The sequence below is a fragment of the Poecilia reticulata genome, linkage group LG4 (genome assembly GCF_000633615.1).
Source record: "Poecilia reticulata strain Guanapo linkage group LG4, Guppy_female_1.0+MT, whole genome shotgun sequence".
Taxonomy (NCBI): domain Eukaryota; kingdom Metazoa; phylum Chordata; class Actinopteri; order Cyprinodontiformes; family Poeciliidae; genus Poecilia; species Poecilia reticulata.
The window spans coordinates 8629826-8650042 of NC_024334.1; the positions used below are offsets into that span (position 1 = coordinate 8629826).

The following is a 20217-nucleotide window of genomic DNA, read 5'->3' on the forward strand; positions in this document are numbered from 1 at the left end:
TTAATTATCATCACAGTCATGTTTTTGGACTGTGGGAGAAAGCCAGAGTATCTGTAGAGAACCCACACATGCACAGGGAGAACAGGCAAAGTCCATGCACAAAGACTCAAGGCCTGGATTCAAACCCAGGACCTTCTTGCTGCAAGGCGACAATACTAGCAACTGCATCACTCTGTAGCCCCATTTAAAGGTCCCTGAAGGATAATTTATATGTGGTTCTTTGTTAAGTTTTCTGATCTTTAAAAATAGAACACTTATTAATCACTTGGRTTCATAAGTAATTGTATGTCTGAATATAGGCCAGAGTTATTAAAAAGAGAAATTTGGAAATTCTGAGCAACTGAAACTGAGGGGGAAAGGAGACAAAGTCTGAATAATATACAGTGAAATTGCATTTCATAGGAATGCTGTAATTGAATATTAATCCACACCATTTTAACGGATTACTTATAAAATATGACTACAGTGAAGTAAAACAGAAAGAAGCAATGGTAATTTTGAATTTGTTGCAAAGTTTTGTATGTAATTATTTGTGGTCAAAGTCAAAACTAATACTGTGACTCACAAAGGAAAGAAAACATCCAGGATTTTGTCCTATTTTCAATTTAGACATTTTTAAGATTATTTTCCCCCTGACTTGTTTTGATTTTGGGTAGGTTCAACTCTAGTTATCTTCTGAATGAAAGACTAGATTGACGTTTCAAAATCCACATGAAGCTTTGTTTTGTCAAGTTATGAACAGGATTCTAAAGGACAATTGAAAAATGATCATATAAAAAGAAAACAAGGTTTTTATGTGTCAGTTTTAAGTGGTTCTCTTCTGAAACCAGAAAGAAGTATTTGCTCCTCCTGAATTCACAACATGCGCGTGACATCCTGCTCCACACAGTCTACACCACATGTCCATGAAGCTCTTTGAAGTCTTCGAAACAGGAGGCGCTTCTGATGCTGTAGGCTGATATACGTCGGTGTTTGTGCAAGTTCCTGCCTACTGCTTCCTCCCTGTAGAGGAAAAAAAAAAAACTACTACTACTTGACAAGAAAAGCTGAGGTTGGATGTTAACAACGACAGACAAAGTATCTGTAGGACCAAAAATCGGACAGGCCATCACGGCAGGTCTGCAAGCAGAACGCGTTTTTTAATCATGGTTGAAAACGGCTTTGCAAAGCCTCTTGGGTTAGTTTTAATTGTCACAGCTCACGTGGTTTTCTATGGTAAGATGTTTTATTCATAACTATTGCTGGTTGACTTTTGGTTTTATAAGTTTTTAGGATTTTTCTCTGAAGATTAACAACTTAATTTACGTATTTGATATTTTGCTCCTGTTCATGTATTTAACATCCTGTGTGAAGGAGGGATTTGTTGACATTTTAGCATTTTTACTCTCTGTTAATTCAACATGGTGATCGTTTAAGTGCAACAGATTTATTCCTCATTGTAGCTCTTGAGGGAAATGTTCACAATTTGGTTGTGGCGTCAACTGCGGTTTATCACCTCTGACAATAGACTTAAAAGTGGGACAATGTGACTGTCACATACCTGAAATGCTATACTGCATAATTTTTTGGGGGAAAATAATTACATTATTGTCTTCAGTCTTAAATATTTTCACACTCAGGCATTGTTAGCGAACCCAGTTGACATGAATACAAGTCAAACACCAAGACAAGCCACTCTAAAGGAATCCTACAAGATATTTAATTATGTCTTGAGTTTACATGTAAATTGGCACTATTTAAATGAGCTGAACTGATATGAATTMATTATTTTTTCTTGATTTTTAAAACCAAATAAAATTGTGGCTCATGCTTCAAAACAAAATTTTGTACGAGGGTTTTGACATATTTCTCATTAGTAAATATGAGAAATATTTGACAAGTCCCCTTGTCAAATATTTCTGACGAAAACAAAAGGCGACCAATTGAAGCTAGCATATCATCAGTTGCTAGCTTTAATTTGTTTGTTTTACAATGTAATATAGAAATAAATATAGAAAAATATGAAAAACGTCTTCAGCTTCTTCCTTCAGCTCTTGTAGTTTTAACCACCGTGTTACAGTCTTGGTGTAATTTTTAAATGCAAAACTTCTTTTGTCTCACTTGCCTTCATAGATAATGGAAATATATTTCTAACTATGAGATTAATTTTATTGATTGGATCCCATCAGTGTCAATAAAATGTATAAATATTAATTATTCAAAGAAGAATGAAACTCAGTAACTATTAACAATAAAAAGGCCACCATTTTGAATCCATACCAAAGTATAAGTAATCATTCTAACACTTCTTACATTGTTTTGCTGTATATGTATTCATAGTACTTCATAAATGTCTGTTGTAATTACTGTTTACAGACCCCAGCCATGCAGATGTCATTGGGATCGTCGGCCAAAACATCTCGCTTCACTTCAAATTTAACACTACCGTCACAGATAAGAGTCACATTGCTGTCTATAAATGTTTAGAAAAGGAAATAAAAATCTCTGAATATCCAAATTACAAAAATGAATTTAAGATTCACCCTGAAGATTCTTCCATACAGTTTCACATCACCAATCTGAGCCTAAACCACAGTGAAACTTACTGGGCCATTTTGGTCGTAGATTTAATTAAAACACATAGCAAAAATGAAGTGAAGCTGATTGTTCAAGAGGACAACCTAACCACCACAGGTAAAATCCCACTTCTTACACTTACACTAAAACGTACTACTGTACATAGGTCATTATCTTTAWCAACTATTTCATACAAGTGGATGCAGTTCAATGTTTAATATCATTAGAATATCACTAGTCTGTAAGTTTAGTTTTTCATTTCACCCTTTCCACTCCATATTTATTTCCCCTGTGTTACTTCAATAATATGCTGACTCAAACCTCCGTCCCGACCAATGGGTKAACAATTAATCTGTGTATGACTGGTGCATAACGTTGGTAATTATGGCTCGTTTTCACATGTTAGCTGTTCCTGACGAAAACAAATTTTTATTAAGTCTTTAACTGTCACAATATAATCTCACACTGCCATATTAAGCAAAATCCAACCTTTCATCTGAGTAAATACATTCATTGACAAAAACTATGACTGAAAAAAAGATCTATATTGAGAAATAATAGTTTTATCTTGTATGTTTTTTTTGAGGGAATTATTATGTAAAATCAACTATTTTGAGCTTTACATCATAATATACAACATAATATGTATGTATGTATGTAACCTTTATTTATTCTGGTAATAAGTMTCATTGAGATTAAAAATCTCTTTTTCAAAAGAGACCTGGCSCAGACTGGCAGCAACACACAAACATTTACAAATCGAAACTACTTATATCAAAACCCAATTAAAATACAATATTGACAATAAAGGAAGAAAAATGGCAAAAACCAAACATAGTCATAAAAGTAAAATTAGGACTAGAATACAACTAAACTCAACAGCTTTCTGATTACCTGGGGAATAAATATGGTGTGACACAAAGGTAAATTTCTTTTATTCACTCTTCAGAAAGCATTTTTGTATCTAACGTTTGCCAGTCACCACTCAGASTTTTGAAATCAGTTTCAAGCTAAACTGGAATTCAAACAAAGATTACCAGTTAAAACCGAGTGGTAAACCTTTACATAAAGGGATAATTTATTCAAACCAACTAATTTGGGTAAGGGGAACAGATCTTAATGCTAACAGACTTAGGACTAATGAAACAGAACATTTAGCAATATTAGTCTGCAGGCTAAATGTCGTCACAAAGCAACGTTTCACTTCGGATCCAGGGCGTCTTTTCTAGAATCATTACTTGGTGTTTTCAGTTAAAAATAGCCCGATAACGAAAAACTTCTCTTTCATAGTAGATGAGTAAATATTTTCGTACTCTTTTAACTCCCACAGTTCCTCCAGAGACGAGCACCTTCACCAAAACAACTAGCAATGGAAGTTCCAGTTTCTTTTCCTCTCAGATTGTCACAGTTATTGTGGTTTCTCCATTTCTTCTGCTGGCTGCATTGCTTCCATTCTTGGTCATCTGTCTTCCAAAAGCAAAAGGTAAGTTGAAAAAGCTTTGTTTTATTTGCTTAATTAATCAATTTGCTAAATGTGATGTATTTTTGCAAATTTATAAAAAGATGAGTTATTTTGTTGTCCAGAATTGGGGATGGGTTGTTTTCAATAAAATATGCAGCATCTGGATCCCAGTTTATATCTCAAAGTTTGACTTGGTATGATGACTGCTTCTTAGTCACTGTGTTCCACGTCTGGTGTATAGATATCTGCTGATTACTGGAATGTGTATATACATGGCTTTTTTTTTTCAACCAAGCACACATACGAGACTGCAATGTTTATTTGGTGGAAAAAATGTGCAATTGTGTGGTTAGATGCTGAAAATGCAAACCAGATTGCAGTTTCACATCCTTTTAATGCATGCGATGATTCACATTTTCAAAGAGGAATTCTGCCTCGATGCATGCAAATTTAATGGTAGCTACTATCGCAGAGAGAGTGGTGGAAATAAAAAAAAAAAACAAAAAATAAAAAACACCAGAACTTTGAGTGTGCTGTCATTACAGAGGCAAACCCTTTTGGCCTACTTTGAATCAGTGCAGTTTTGAAGTCTCTTGACCTCAGAAGCCACTGATGAAGATTGTTTCTCCTCCATGCTTACAAATGCAAGAGTTTTGCTGACTTTGCACTCCTTTATCACAGCAGGCTGTTTCAACTTTTGCTCAGGGCCATGAATTTTGTTTTTGTGTTTTTTAAATTTTACTAAGAATGACGTGTCCTTCTGATTTCTCATTAATGTGCTGTATTTGTGCATTAAACCAAACAAAAACATAATTTATCTAATTTAAAAACTCAGGAAATTTAGTTTAGCCACTTTTACTTTTATTAGTTCTTATTAAAAATATAAAACATTCATTTTTATGTCTTCTATAAACTGAAAAGCCTCCAGCCTCAGTCCATTTCTTTTGAAGCTCCCCCAAATTTAGGACTGGATTTGACAAGCCTGTAGTTCTCTGCTGTCTCGCCTTCTCCTATCACTTTTTTCTTCCACTCAACTTCCCATTAATATGTTTGGTTTCAGTATTCTGTGAACTACCAGTTTACATTACTGAACTTAAAGTCTTATTTTCCTTATGGCGGGTGACATGATTGTCTGCAGGCTTCCCTCTGGTAGTCAGTGATAATATGACTATTTCAAAACATCTAAACACTAACATTTCTAAATATTTGTTGTGCAATTTTCACATTTTTTGAGACTGTAAGTTTTGGGTGATTATCAGCAATTCAATCACATAGATACAGTAGTGTTAGCAAACCAACTAGTTTATGCTAATAGCGTCATGTGATTTTACAGMACACTGTAAAGTAAACACTTCACATGCTGTTATAATCAGATCCTTCTGAAAATGGCTTACTCGTAAAGATTATCTTCATTTTCAAAAATAACTAAACTTACCTAAAGAAATCAGTTATGTTTACAATTAATTAGCACCAACTGGAAGGATAAGAATGTTTACACAGTAGACAAATGGAATATAGCTTATTCTCTCCAATGACATAACTTCAATGCCATATTTAACCTTGTTATTGGAGTAAAACACAAAAAATAAAGGGTGTATTTTAACCCTTAGAAGACCCAGCTCTGCTATAATATTCCATAACAAAATGAGTTTGACGTCTGTCTATTGGTTTTGTTCTACCAGCTGAAAACCAGTTAAACTACAAAAATGTGTTCAATTATCCTACTAAACAAATTCAGCAATCTAAGCTAAACATTTTATGTAGACAGTGAAGAGAAAAATATTGTTCTTATAACATGAAACATTTTAGAATATGACATTTCCTGGTTGTGTTCATAATGCAGACCAAACACAAGAAGGACCACAGAGATCCTCAACTCCTACAACACAGGTACACATATTTTTTAAACCTTTCAGAGCACACGGGTCAAAGTAAATGTTTCACATTTTCCCTAATTGGTAAGTTTATATCTGAATTTTGTTTGCAGGAAACAGTTGAAGTGTCAATTAGCACGACTGACCAGTCACTGGTCTACAGCGTCCTGGACTTCCCAAAGAGACCCTCATCAGCTGTGGAGTTGGGCTCCAATGAGACAGAGTACGCCACAGTCAGCTACCTTCCAGAAAAGAAGCTGAGGCCCAACGCCAATAAATGAACGAGTGTAAATCTTCAGATCCTTTCCAATTTCTGTAAAAGACTTTAATACCCCAGAATCTAATAATATATTTCTTGCATGTATGATAAATTGTGCTTTGACTGTTTTTACACATTTTGAAATATTAGTCAGGGGAACCAGTTTTTATATGAAAGACATCACCGTGTGTGTGGGGTGATCAGCACACATAAATGCCAGGAGTTACTGTGACAAACCACAAATATCAACCTCACCCAACTATTTCCTCGAACCAAATAGTTTTATTTCTGGTGAAACTGGCAAAATTTGATCTTTACTTTATTGTTATCAGAAACTAGCTCAACTAGAAATATGCTTGAAATAATGTTAATGCGTCAAAATGCCGTTCTTTATATGACTGATGAAATATCGGCCACTCTATGCGGAAACAGACACATTTGCTGGGAGCCGGAGAACAAAGTAAAAAAAAAAAATAAATAAAATAAACACATTTAGAAAWTCAGCTGTTATTGCAGAAACATAACCCTGAAAAGATTAGAAACCTTAAAATAATAAACATTGAGAAAAATCWATTTAGAATCTTTGTTCAATAGGAGGTTGGGATCCCAATTTAAGAAATTAATAGCACAACTGTTGACACAACAATACTTTATACAGAACCCCTCTTTTACCGATAGCATTTAGTACTCTCCTATAAAATTTCACAAAGTAAAAACATGCAGGAATAGGGACCTTTGACCTTTTACATCTGCACAGTTTGTCTCTAAATAATACAGATTCTTGAGCGTCTCTTCAGTTCACCGGACAGGCTTTCAGTGATATTTAAGACTGAAAAAACCCTGGAAGAAGGTTGATTTTGTGTCTGTTTAACGATTTCTGTCGTGATTCAGTCATATGTTTTCAAAAATGTTTCTAGTAAAAGAACTGCTTCAGCATTCTGGCAGAGTCCACCAGATATTTATTGATAGCTTCTTGTACAGGAGTCCGGTGTGTTGGAGCAGGGATCCATTCAAATGTTGTAAGACAGCAGCACTAGCAGACTGGAGTTTCTGACTGTATCGTCTCTGGCGTTGGCAATTATTACTAAGTGTTTATAACGTCTTGCACTCTTGCTRCATGTTCCAAGCTTCTGGAGGAAAAACAAACACACAGCATCCCTCATCATCCATCGTGCTTCTCCTTGTATTCATTGGCAGTAAGTGCTCGGCTTGGAGTGGCTCAGTCTTATCGGACAGAGTTCCCCTTAAAGCTCCTGCTGCGTTWGGCAAAAACATGTTTGTGTTTTCTGACGTCACTTGCAGATAAAGGAATAACACATAGATAACATCTTGTGGGTATCTGGGCGATGTCTTTGCTACAGYTCTGAATCAGTGCAGCTCTGAAATAAGAGCTTTACTTCTATGGGCATGTTCTCTTGTTTGCATTTGTAAGCGTCACCAAGATYTGGGCTTCTTGGTCGTGTCATATGCATACCCCGAAAAATAAGAAGACATGGAGGAGAGATTAMATTTTCTAAGAAAATCTATTTGAGTTTATTTTCACACAGTTATTGGGATATACTGTACAATAATGCTATAATAATATTTCTTAGCATGGGATCCTTACTATCTTTAATAAATGCGTAAAATAAAAGGTTAGATTTTATAAATTTTCTGCATAGGGTCACATTTCTGAGAGAAAGCGGGGAATTTCTTTTCTGGTTGTTTGCACATCTTTAACTGCTGCGCCAATGTGTGTGATGGCCACTGCAGTAGATACTTGTTCATAGTTTTTTTCTTTGATCCAGAAAACATCAGACCTAACAATGCAAAACAATATCTATCAATGGCTGGCAACACATTATTAGTCGTTTGTTAACGGGTAAAGACAAAAAGGTGGAGTCAGGCCCCAGAGATTATTTTAAATTCAAGCATTCCAGGCCATGCAGCAATGCAGATATCTGGCTCTCCTAAAACCTACTGAATCTCTTAATGTAAATATAAAACTATAAATACTTTTGATTTGTCAACATCCAATCTAAAAGTCAGTAATTAAATCCCTTTTTCATCAGTGGTGTCTACAGCGTTTTTTCACCTTTTTACTCACCACCTCAAGGGTTTTTTGGGTGAAATGAAACCATTTTAAGAACACAATCCAAGTGTACAGAATCACAGGTCAGCCTTGTCAGCTTTAAAAGTGTGAGTTTCCACTGCTMCTCTGCATCTAAAGGAGTTTGTATGTATGCAGTCACAATCTGACACTATCTTACTGTCATTTTCCCCTARGACGGTGTTGAAAGTTCTCTGATCCYTGGTGCTAATTTGCGTATCTCTTTTTTTGTGAATCGCTTCGTCATACAGTAACTGCCGTTGTGGATGTGTAACGATACTCATGCGTTAGTGGAAAACAAGTAAGTTGACCATGAATCCAGGATATTGGTTATTTTTTAGAAGRGGAAGTGTGTGGTCACRAAAACTGCAAATAATGCATTTGTTTTTTTCTTCTTGTTCATGGGAGATTTTTATTTTTTATTTTTTCTGTTACGGCTACAGTAAACTCAAATAGGACAGTGAGAATGTATTCCTATTTTTGTAAAGCTCAGTTTTTCAAACTGCCTTTAATAAAGCTGCTGTTTCCAATAATCTGTACATAAGAGTCTAAATGTGTGTATTTTTTGAAAATCGAATCTAGGCGTTTGCAGTTGTGTTGTCACGTTTTCAACCTGATTTGCTTTTCTGCGAAAAGCCCTCATGCTGCTGCAAACATGGCTCYGGGTGCAGATGCTTTTTCAGTTGTCAATCATCTGAAACTTTCAGTGTCAGTCAGACAGGCTGAAGACAGACCTGTAAAAGTGTCTTTGTTGMTGCAGTAATAGTAACATTATGAAGCTATAAGTGAAAAACACCTAAATGTTTTTTTATATCAATGAGAAGAAAAAATATTTTCCAGTCTGCTTAGAAAAGTTTTAGGTACATTTTTGCTGTGTTTTAGTCAGTATCTCTGCTGTACTTTAGCATCTAACACTTGGTGGGGSAGGTAGAAGAAAGTGGACTTGTTAGGCTAAACTTCTGCTTTGAGCTCCATATCATATTGAACTTCTTAACATTTYCTTTAAGCAGTTTTAAAAACTGCWTTTTGAGTACTCAGAAAACTGGATTGCTTTAAAGCAATAGTATTAATTTCAGAAGTGGACTCCTGACACAGGCCCTGTACACTTATTAACATCATTGGTGAAGATGTGCAAAAACACGTTGCAGACTTTTTTGCTACAGGAAAATTAGGCTTATTTTTTACTTTCTGATGGATAATTATGCTTTGGGATGGATGACATTCAGATCGGGCATTTTTGTGACAAACAATGCAGAGTGGGTGATAAAATAAATGATTTTGAAGAGCACTTCATAACCTCTCTCAAGTATGTTGTGTTGTGGAGCTGTTTTTCTGCCAAATTCCCTGGAATCTTGCATTTGCAAACTCTGTGAAATACCAGAACATAAAAAAAAAAACTAGTATCCTTTGCCAGAAAACTGAAAATGGATCATTACTGGATATCTTAGCAAGATCTAAATGATCTAAAACATGTGGCCAAATAATTGCCAAAAATGGTTTTGCAAATAGGAATGAACAAAAATGTCAGTCTTTTGATGTCAAACGATGCTACAGAAATACCCCCAAAAATCTGTCTTACATAAGTTACAAAATACTTCAGATCTTTCTTTGGTGAAATATTTTCCAAAATCAATATTTCATCTTTGTTTCACTTCATGTTGGTCTATAACATAAAATAATTTAAAATTATGCTGGGGTTAGTGGCCATGAAGTGAAAAGGTTCAAGTGGTTTGAACTGTTTTGCAGGGCATTGTACATGAAGCCACAAACACAGCTGCTTCAGTTTAGAGGAGCACTCCATGCAGTGCCTTCAGTTTTAAAGAAACAAAGCACAAATATTTTTCCTTTATTCAGCAGTTTAGGCAGAAAGATTTTACAGATAGTCAACTTTAGTGGCTGAACTGCTGCCCTTCCTCCACTTGGAAATAAAGACGCTTTGTTTTCTGTTTGTGTGCATGCTGGATGCTGCACTCTATACACCGACACAAACAAATGATGTGCCTGCACTTTGCGCAAACAACACAACGCCCACCTCTGTTGTATATCAAGGTTTCTCATAAAAAAAAAAAAAAGCCTGGTCTCACTTCACCATAACTGAACTGCTCAGCCGAGCAGCATTCAAATCATGAATATGTGACACTTCCTCAGTCAAGCTGTTCATGTTGCTGCTTGTTTAAGTAGTAACTAWGAGGATAGGATGTTAAAGTTTTTATTCCTATAGGGCATATTTCTTTTTGGGTGATAAATCTGAATAAATTTTCCTTTTTGTTGGGGCTTTTATTGGTTGCATGGAAATATAATGTTTTCATCACACCTAGAGAACCGTCATGAAAACGCAGATCAAAACAAACCATCAATTGATTACAGTGCTTATGGTTTTGTGGCTGAGTAAGTTTTTTGACAAAGTTTTCATTTTATGGTTGAATTTTTACATACATGACAACTGTGCTTGGTCACATTGCCATTAAACAGTGGCTGCCCTTCAACAAGCTATCATTTGCTTCAACAAAAATATTTTTGAATTACCCAATCAGAGAGAAGTTAATAAAGTCATGGCATTATCATCCTGAATTTACCAAATTGTTTAAAGACAAAGTAAGGTCAACATACGTAAACTTCAAATTTAAAGACTATCATGCAAATTGCTCTCTCTTATCACTCAGTCAGAAGGTAAAGATAATTTTAACTGATCTCTAACAGGAAGTCATATGATTTAATCTCAGACAATGAAATTAAAAGGTAATGTATCTGTTTTGCATAAGACAATTAAATAAAATGGTCATGTGTCTTTTTTGATAAAACATCTGGTTTTTACTGGCTTTGATTCAAATAAAAGCAAGTTGAAGAATACACCTTGCTTCTATAAGGTAAAAACCCTTATGTGACACCAGAATTGCACAATTTCCATGCAGTAAATCTGCAAAGGGGACAGACACTTGTCTCGTCCTGCTATGGTTCGTCCTGCCATCCTGTTCTGCCTCTCCTAGTCTTGTTGGCTGTCCRATAGCCAATTGCTTCCACCTATATTATCAGTGCTTATAATGCATTGTCTTTCATCAACCAGTCTCACAGCCTTTGTGTGGTTTTCACGTCCACCTCCCTAGTTGTGTACGTGACCTGCTTTCTGCCACTTGGCCGCTCTTTGGGTTTTTCTTCCTCTGGCTCAAAGCCAAGCTTTGTACCTGAGGTCTGACTATCTGTCCTGCCCACTCTGCTTGCTTTGTTACTGAACTGAATCATTTACCTGATCACTAAGCACTGACTTATGGTCAAAGCTTATATTCCCCTTACCTATGGTGAGACTTTACGTTACATTAGTGTGTATAAACGCACTCTGCCAGATTCTGAAGTTTTTGCACTCCATCACATAATCATTCCTGATTCCAGGAGCATATAGAGGTTTTCCCTGTACATGCTCACACATGAAATGATATAAACACTAAAAATGAGATGTGAACACAGATCTGCATATGTTAGAACCCTAATAGGCAATGAGCAGACATCATCAACAGGATTTCCCTTAGTGGACTGTTGAAATCAAATCATTTATTTGTGTTTAGACCGTATGAATCTRGTCAAAATATAATAATCACTTACTGTTTCTCTTCCCTGCTGGTGTGAAATTGACACAGATCCTGCTTTCAACTTCACACCAGAAGAAAGTGCAAAAAGTTATGAGTCTAAAAATGGAAAGGTTTCAAAACTCAATTGGGGAAATCACTCATTTGCTCCACATAACTCAAAATATTTTATACACCTATATGTTTCCTCCTTCATGAGAGCATGTTCTCAGGAACTGAAACTATGACTGATGACTCTGGCTGCATAAACCCTGCATCTGGAGTGTTTCCAGCCAAACCGGAGCGTTGATCTGTTTGACTACATTTTTGCTGTGCATAGATGTTTTAAACCGCAATACAATTAAACTTCTTCATGAAACTGAAAGGGAAGAAAGTTCAYTKKGTTATGAAAAAATACCTCCTCTACTAGTGTTTTCCAAATGGCTTCTTACATTATTTATTTGCAAACTTATTTTATTGGCACTACATGTGAAAATAGAGACGCCATTATATAAACTGTCTTGTTTCTTATTCTAAGTTTTTCTTTTCTCTTGTCACTTGATTAGAATTTGGAGATTTATTTTTGACAGGTTCACTTCATGGTATTGTTCAGCTTTGTGATGGGAAATTATCAGCAAAAAAGGCAAAATTATAACACTTCCCTTAAAAGAARCCTGCCTTTCCACTCTGAAAACTTTCCTTTGATTCCTTCAAGGAATCTATTAACAGGAAAAAGACATATGAAAATATTACTGATCCTTTTGGTATCCTCCTATTGAAGAATTTCAGTGTAATTACTCAACAAAAAATAGAAAACTGCAAAAATCAGAATTAGTTATGTCTATGTTTAAGCATTAGTTGGCTCTTTATTATTTTTAGTTCTTTCATTCTAACGATGAATGAAAAAGCAACTTTTTAAATGTCTCAGTATTTTCTGGGTAAATTTCTCCATTCATATCTGATAAAGTGTAGAGCCAATCATACAGTGCATAATACTATCTGATTATGGTCTGGTCTTGCCCAGTGATGAAGTCATTGCCTGTTCGGGCCCTCAGGAGTAAAGTAGAGCCCATATATGGAGGCCTTAGTCCTCGACCCGGCCGGCTATCTCAGATATGAGTGCTGGCCTGATGATCTTTCCCCCTCTCTTACAGCCAGCTTTCCTGTCTAACCGCTCTCAAATAAAGGCCGCGAAAACCTTTAAAGAAAAGAGAAGCACTTATCCATATATTACAAGCATAGAGAACGGAGCATAAGAATAAAAGAAGAAATGAAATACAAGGGATAAAATATATAYAGGAAAATCTTTGAAGCAATACTAATGAACTGCATGTGCCAAGATCTGTCGAGCAATAACAAGTGATCACAAACATAAAAAATGAAACTCCAAAAGTCAAACATCTAGATGTACATTTACACATAAATAAACTGCCTCCTTTAATTGTGTTTCTGGTTCCATTAAGAGCTTTTTAGACTCATTTTCCTCCCRTTGTCTCTTCTTCCAGTGTGTTGTGYACATTACTTCTTATCAGACAGAAAAAGAAAATGTAGACATTTGTACATCTGTCTGCGTTTTCAAGTGAGGGTGTGTCTAGGGAGGTATCTGCTATTTTCTGTTAAATGTGCTCAATTCCACAATAAATTGGATCTGCAAAATCTTGGATTTRTGTGTACAGTTTCAAACATTTCTTTATTTAAGCATGCTTCAGAAGAAAATCTRCTATGGATTTTGAAAGGCCTGTAGTTTCAACTGTATTACCTGTCCAGATGTCCTGACCACTGATATTTAAACCTTTAACCACTGATTCTTGTCCATAATCAGTGGATAAGGAATGACTGTACCAATTACTCATACCTAGCTTTCAGCTGTAGCTAAAAGGTATGAACCACCTGATTAAATGGTAACATATGAGATTAAGCTGTTAAATGTGTTATTTTATTGGTTTTGAAAGAGATTTTTTGTTTTATTGTAACATTCAATTATGATTTACTTGTCTTTATTACCTCCTTGATTCTAATCTACCAGTGATGACTGGTAGATTAACCAGTTCTAACCCGCATCATAAAAATACTTTCCTCACAAAATTATCATTATTGTCTTCTTTTGTCATAATATCAAGCAATAAAAGTAATTTATTACTCTTGCCTCCCTCCAGTTCATCATGAAGCATTATAATGAGTGTCAATTACTGTTAAATCTTAATTTTTTTCCTTTCTTCCTTTTTGAGGCCAGTTCCTCATATCTTAACGGATATTGTAGAAAAGTTTTTCCCCCTGTTTTGTCATTTAGTTTTCAGCAGAACAAAGCAGCTGTTTTTTTTCACACCTTTGAAATTTTACCCACAACCCATTAAYGGAAAATATTTTATGCACAAATAACAAAAGGAAGTGTAACTTTAAGTTGATCTACTATGAAAGCGTTTAACTGCAGAGTTAATAAATAAATTCAGGAGCAGTATCTTAATATAATGAGAAACTTATAACAAGATGCAATATTAACATATGGCTTACTACTTCTTGAAAAGACATAAAGTAGCTTCCTCTGCCTTTCCATTGTCTTACAGTGTGTTTTCTGGACAGAACTCAAACATCCAGTGAGGTATAAACTTTTTTTAATATTATGACCCATCTTGAATTTATATCAAACTTTTTCAGGCATGACAGCCACACCAGGATCTTTGCATTAGAGGCGCAGTCACCTACATGGATTGGTAAGTAACCTTGGGTGAAGTACTTTGCCCAGCGCTTCATCAACATGTAACTGAAAAAAAATGGAATTGAATCCGCAAGTTTCAGATTGCAAGATACCTACCTACTCTTCCCACTCAGTCAAATTTGCCTTGAGCAATAACTGAAATCAGACACGAGAAACTAATTAAAAGTACACACACAGAGTTTGAGCAGGGACGACAAACACTTAAAACCAACAGGAGACTAGAGAGGTCAAAACAGACAAAAAACAGGAAGCAAAGATAACAGAACAAGACGGGGTCGATTAACCAAAATGAAATATGAAACAACCAACAACAAACTCAAAAACTGAAAACAGTTCTAATTGCAACATCACATAATACACATAGTACAAGTTCAAAACCAATGTAGATTACATTTTTTGAAGCTCCAAATATTAGGAGAGTTTAACCCAAAATCTTAGGGAGTCTTTTAGAAAGCTAATGTTGATCAATATCCGTATCTCAGTGAGTGCAAACATAGATCCAAATCAACAAAAGGAAAGGCTTCAATAAAAGAACATTCTGAAATAGTCTAGCCAGAGGCCGGAACTAAATCCAACAGAAATTTTGTGGAGTCATCTGAAGATTGCAGTGGAGAAGAKATATCTTCACAATCTGAGAGGTTTGGAGAATCCAAATGTTGCAGACTCAGACAAAAGGAAAATGAATGTTGAAAATGGAATAAAAAGCTGTACATTTACCAAAGTACATGTTTCAGTGTGCAGACATAAACCAGGTTACTTCAACTTTTTTTTCTTATATTTTCCTGTATAACATGTTGTTTCTTCTAACACATGGGAAACCTTACATTAACATGTTGACTAATATGGTTACGTCTCATGGGTCCATTTGTTAGTTTGGCTTTTGAAAACACCTTTAAAAATATCATGTTTTTATACAATTGCAAACTCCATATCCAGTTTGCTATTTTATTGACACTGGCAGCTCTTTTTGTGAGTAAGTAAGCAAAGGCTCTTACTCGAATGAAACAAGGAAGTGTAATAATAATTTTGTAATAAATTTAATAAAAAGAAACAAGTAAAACAAACAAAAAATGTCTCCTGAGATTTCTGCCTAAGTGTTGCCTACTTTTACCTTCCAATTATCCATTTTCCTTAAAAATTCCTGTTACCTGAATACATCTGTAATTAGTGTTGTTTGGATAGAGATGTGTATGTTGATTTTGTAAGATAGAGTGAAAATATTCCTACAAAATACAGAAAAGAAAAAACAAATATGTATTACTGGGGGAAATGTACCAAACGTTGGATAGTTTTCAGCTCACAAAGCACCTCATCTTACCTAAAGTTGAGACTGCCCTCTGGTGGCAGTAAAGACACATTACTAATMATTTTTAATACGCTCCATAAATTAACTCCCCACAAGGTGGAAGYATTTTGTCATGTAAAATATGAATTTCAGAGATGAAGTTTGAGGAGAGTCCATCCACACAGTCATCTGTTTTCTTTCAAGTTTATCCCTAGTGAGACCACAAGGGGTGCTGATGCCTATCTCCAGGGGTCAACGGAAAGGATTTCATTGTTGAGGACACAATAAAGAATTGAAATTAACTATCAAAACAAATRTCTAAACTCTCTTGACATGCACCGTGAAGTTAAAGCAAATTTAACTTATAGGAGGAAGGACATTTATAAACCAGGGCAGTGTTTTTCAACCCTGGTTCTCTGCCCTGCATGTTTTAGGCATTCAGCACACATGATTTCAGTTGATGGCTGAGTAACAGGCTTTTGCTGAAATCCAATCATCTGGGTGTGCTGAAGCAGGGGAATATCTAAAACACGCAGGTCATTTTGCCTTGAGGATCAGGGTTGGAAACACTGGACTAAGGAACACAGCTGACTGGTCAGAAATAAAGATGTGAAAAAGTTTAAATCAACATTAGAATKTGAAGGAATAACATAAGGTTTGGTTATCTCTGCTCATCGTTCAAAACTGGAACAAAAGCCTACTCAGACATATCCATCCTATACAGGCAAGGCTAGAAAAGCATTRATATGGGATGCAGCCAAGATGCCTGCGGTRACTCCAARGGAGGAGAATGATTGGWAAAACTGTTGACAGGGGAAACTATTACTTTCTTCACTTTGCAAATCTGTTATTTATGGAAGTGTCAGAAGAAGAAAAGGTATGTTTTTAAATTAAACCATAAAAAGTAATTTGCAGTTTCCCATGAGCCTTGTGGGAGACACAGTAGGGGATAGTATCATGCTGTGGGGATACCATTATGCAGAAAAGGACAGGAAAGAAAGATAATATGTATGATTTTTCTTAACTTTAGCAGTAACCTGTGGTTATTTTCAAAATGGTTCCAAATAGAGTAAGTAAAATATAATTGCCTGATAAAATAACGCATTTGGATGAATTATTTATAAGAGAACAACTGTTATTTAAAAGAGCTGTTTGAATTTCTGAGTTTGACTCCTCAAATACAGTCTCTCTCTTCAAAGCTCTTCTTATGACAAAATCAGCATGAACCCAACTGCAATTACATGAAACAACTAATGTTGAATACACAATTGACACAAGCTGTCAGCTGCTCCTCTGAGTGCCTCAAACATGCAAACCCTATTCTGATCTGCTGCTGAGACTCCAACTAAAAATGTCTCTTTAAGATTATTTCAAATTAAATCTCTTTGATCAGTGCAAAACTGTTGGACGCTTACTACTACCAACTACTTCACATGACTCCACTTAATTCATATAATCAGTTCAGGTCAGGTCAGTCAGGTAAGAATGAGACATGATTTTTTTTTTTGCCGAACTAGAACAATAATATGCAAAGCCTTCCAAAACATTATTATTATTTTTGTAATTCATAGTAAATCAGTACAGCAGTAGAAAATGCATGGTGCTTTACATTTTAGAAACTATAAAATGCTGCTTGAAACTGTCCACCATCACCAGAGTTTTTTTTCCCACCCCACTGATACACACACGTCCCTGCCACCTTCACCACTACATGTTTCTCAGAAGTATCACTGAAACCGTGGGTTATCTGGTCAGTTAAACGGTTTCTATTTTTGCAAGCAACTTTTTTAAAACAAACACGTAGAATCACCGGGTGTGAAACTTYATGGCCGGGAAATGGGGAACAGAATGAGGAAGTTTGGGGAAGAGTCACAAGAAGATGCCACTTCACACATCACAATGTGAGCTGACGTTCGTTAAATCCCAGAAGCTCCTCAAATGGCTTTTGCCTTACCGCAAGCACAAATTCTGGTAATAAAACTTTGTGGTCTACAAATCACACCCAGAACAATAGACTATTGTATTTTCTTGTTGAACCTATACAAATAAATGTAAACATTGTGTCAATTTCAATATAATGAATGTTCAGTTGCTTAAAAATGAAGTTTTTAAGCACCTAGTTTTCTAAATGGGGTTATCTGGAGAGGGTTTGAGCAATCAGTAGATAACTGTGTGAATGAAACTACTTTGTACCARCCGGAACATTTTAATGTTGATAGTTACCCAGGGCAAAGTCAAGTCCACATTTTATGATATGTTAAYCGTATCATGTGAAATATGTTCTGCAATAGGCACCCTGAGTCAGAATTAACTATCTGAAGGGAGAGGTGTAATAAGCTGTAAAAACCCACAAAATAAAAAACATTTMAAAATCTATTAAAGCTCAGGATTTAAGCTCAAGTTGCTTTAGCATCAGATCAGATTTGACATGTCTGTTTGAATCTGTTGTGTTGTCTTCACTCATAAAACAAAGCGTTTCTATCAGTCAGTCTTATGGATGAAGTATTTTTAGGACATTTTTGAATTTTTCTCTGAGTTAGTATTTATTTAGAATCAATGCTCATTTTAATTAAAATAATTCAACTTGTAATAAACAATGCAATAATTTTTTTCTCTAAATCTAAAGGACAATGGGACTAACTGTAATTATTGTTTAAATACAAATTTCTATGAAGGATGAGTTAATACCTAGGTCAGGAAGATCTTAAGAACAATGATTAAAATATGTAAAAGACTATAAGAACATCATGGGAAAGAGGCTTTGGAACATAACATTCTGGATTTTCATGCCTAAACATAATCTGAAGGAGAAGATTTGTATAAAACAAAAAAGTTCAGAACCAACTTTGATCTGTCAGCTTCCAGGACAAGAACCACCAGAGCTGGAACTAGGAAGACTGCCTTATGTCGTGACCCTTTGAGGTCTCTTAGATCAGAGTTTGTCATTTCTTCTTAGTTGATCATTTCAATTGTGTTTTCATTTTTCTTCATCAATGCCACAGTCTATAAACTTACTTGTTTTATTTGCTCATTACTATGCCTCAGTTCTCTCTCTTGATATTTTGAAAGCTAAAATGACATCAGTTTAAATTATATAGCAATTCTCTTCAGTAAGAGACTAATTGTAGAAACTGTCTCTTGAGGTTTAAACATTTTGAGGTGCGATTTCCCACATGTTCATCCATTGAGTTTGTCATATTTGCTTTATTCTTGCAAGGTTCAAGGGACTGGTACCTATCTCCAGAGGTCAAGAGGCAGRATTCATTATGGACTGATTTTAGGCTGGAGACACACACGACATACCTATACAGGATAAAGAAATTAGAACTAGAACCTCCTTCCTGCAAAGCAGCAGTTCTACTGTGAAACTATTTGTTACATAGAAACCACAGATAAAAAGCAAGATTTTCTATGTGTAGTATATTAGCTGACACTAAATGTTTTGTCAGTATGGCCAGTTAGAAACAGCAAACGAAACTGACAAGTTGTCAGCCACCACTAAGTGACAAGTGTTATGAGTAAACAGACTCTAGGTGTAGACTAGTCACATCAGAGGTACTGTGATGGTTTTGGCTTCCGGATATTTTTAACATTTGTCAAGCTGTAGCTCACACAAACAACAAAGATCTGGGTTATACATCACATCAAAGGCATAGAGACACCAGCAACATACAATGCTGAAGCATTAACAATGRAGTTTGAACAATTTCAAGTTGTACGTGACATTTATTGATGTCTTATGGCACATGAATTTCAAATTTGTAGGTGGACCAAAATGCAGACTGGAGCTGGGAGGATGAATTATGTAGAAGAATTTCATGAAAAAATAAAGAACAAAAACTTACAACCTCCTCCCGCCCAAAAAAAATAAAAAAATAACATGGAGACACAAACAATGCAGCGAGCCAGAGGAGAACAAAAACCACAGAAACCCAGGAAATAAAAGAACAGCACAGAAACTACAGGGAGATAATAGGTTATAACAGGAACCAAAAGGAGTGTGACAGAATTGTTAGAGTACTGGGACTGAGGCACTATGGACCTGGGCTGCAGGTGTGAGGGGAGCGAGAGAGAGAAAAAAAGTGCCACAGGGGGCAAGGGAGAGTACACAAGGCTTTGGGAAATGAATCTAACACTAAAGAATAACTGGACCTAAGAAACATAATAAAACTAGAGAAACAAGAAATAACTAGACACAAAAAACAATTATAAACGAGAAACACTAAGGAAGGACTGAACCAAAGCATAACAGAAACATGGTTGATTTAACCAAAGAAAACTAACTAAGGAGCACAGAAAGTAGAGAGAGATAGATAGATAGATAGATAGATAGATAGATAGATAGATAGATAGATAGATAGATAGATAGATAGATAGATAGATAGATAGATAGATAGATAGATAGATAGATAGATA

General features: G+C 35.5%; 1 protein-coding gene across 1 annotated transcript; it reads left to right on the forward strand.

Moving 5' to 3' along the window:
* Nucleotides 1–874: 874 nt before the first annotated feature.
* Nucleotides 875–7696, forward strand: LOC103463424 (uncharacterized). The gene is made up of 5 exons (XM_008406755.2): nucleotides 875–1215; nucleotides 2356–2673; nucleotides 3887–4039; nucleotides 5862–5908; nucleotides 6006–7696. Exons 1-5 carry the CDS (start codon nucleotides 1146–1148, stop codon nucleotides 6171–6173), a joined length of 756 nt encoding a protein of 251 aa, XP_008404977.1. The 5' UTR covers nucleotides 875–1145; the 3' UTR covers nucleotides 6174–7696.
* Nucleotides 7697–20217: the final 12521 nt, after the last annotated feature.

Bases quoted from the DNA above. Each gene is read 5' to 3' on its own strand.
- LOC103463424 (XM_008406755.2), top strand. From the start codon at position 1,146: ATGGTTGAAAACGGCTTTGCAAAGCCTCTTGGGTTAGTTTTAATTGTC. The intron at 1,216-2,355 runs GTAAGATGTTTT...TACTGTTTACAG, and splicing joins AGCTCACGTGGTTTTCTATG to ACCCCAGCCATGCAGATGTC. The intron at 4,040-5,861 runs GTAAGTTGAAAA...TTCATAATGCAG, and splicing joins CTGTCTTCCAAAAGCAAAAG to ACCAAACACAAGAAGGACCA.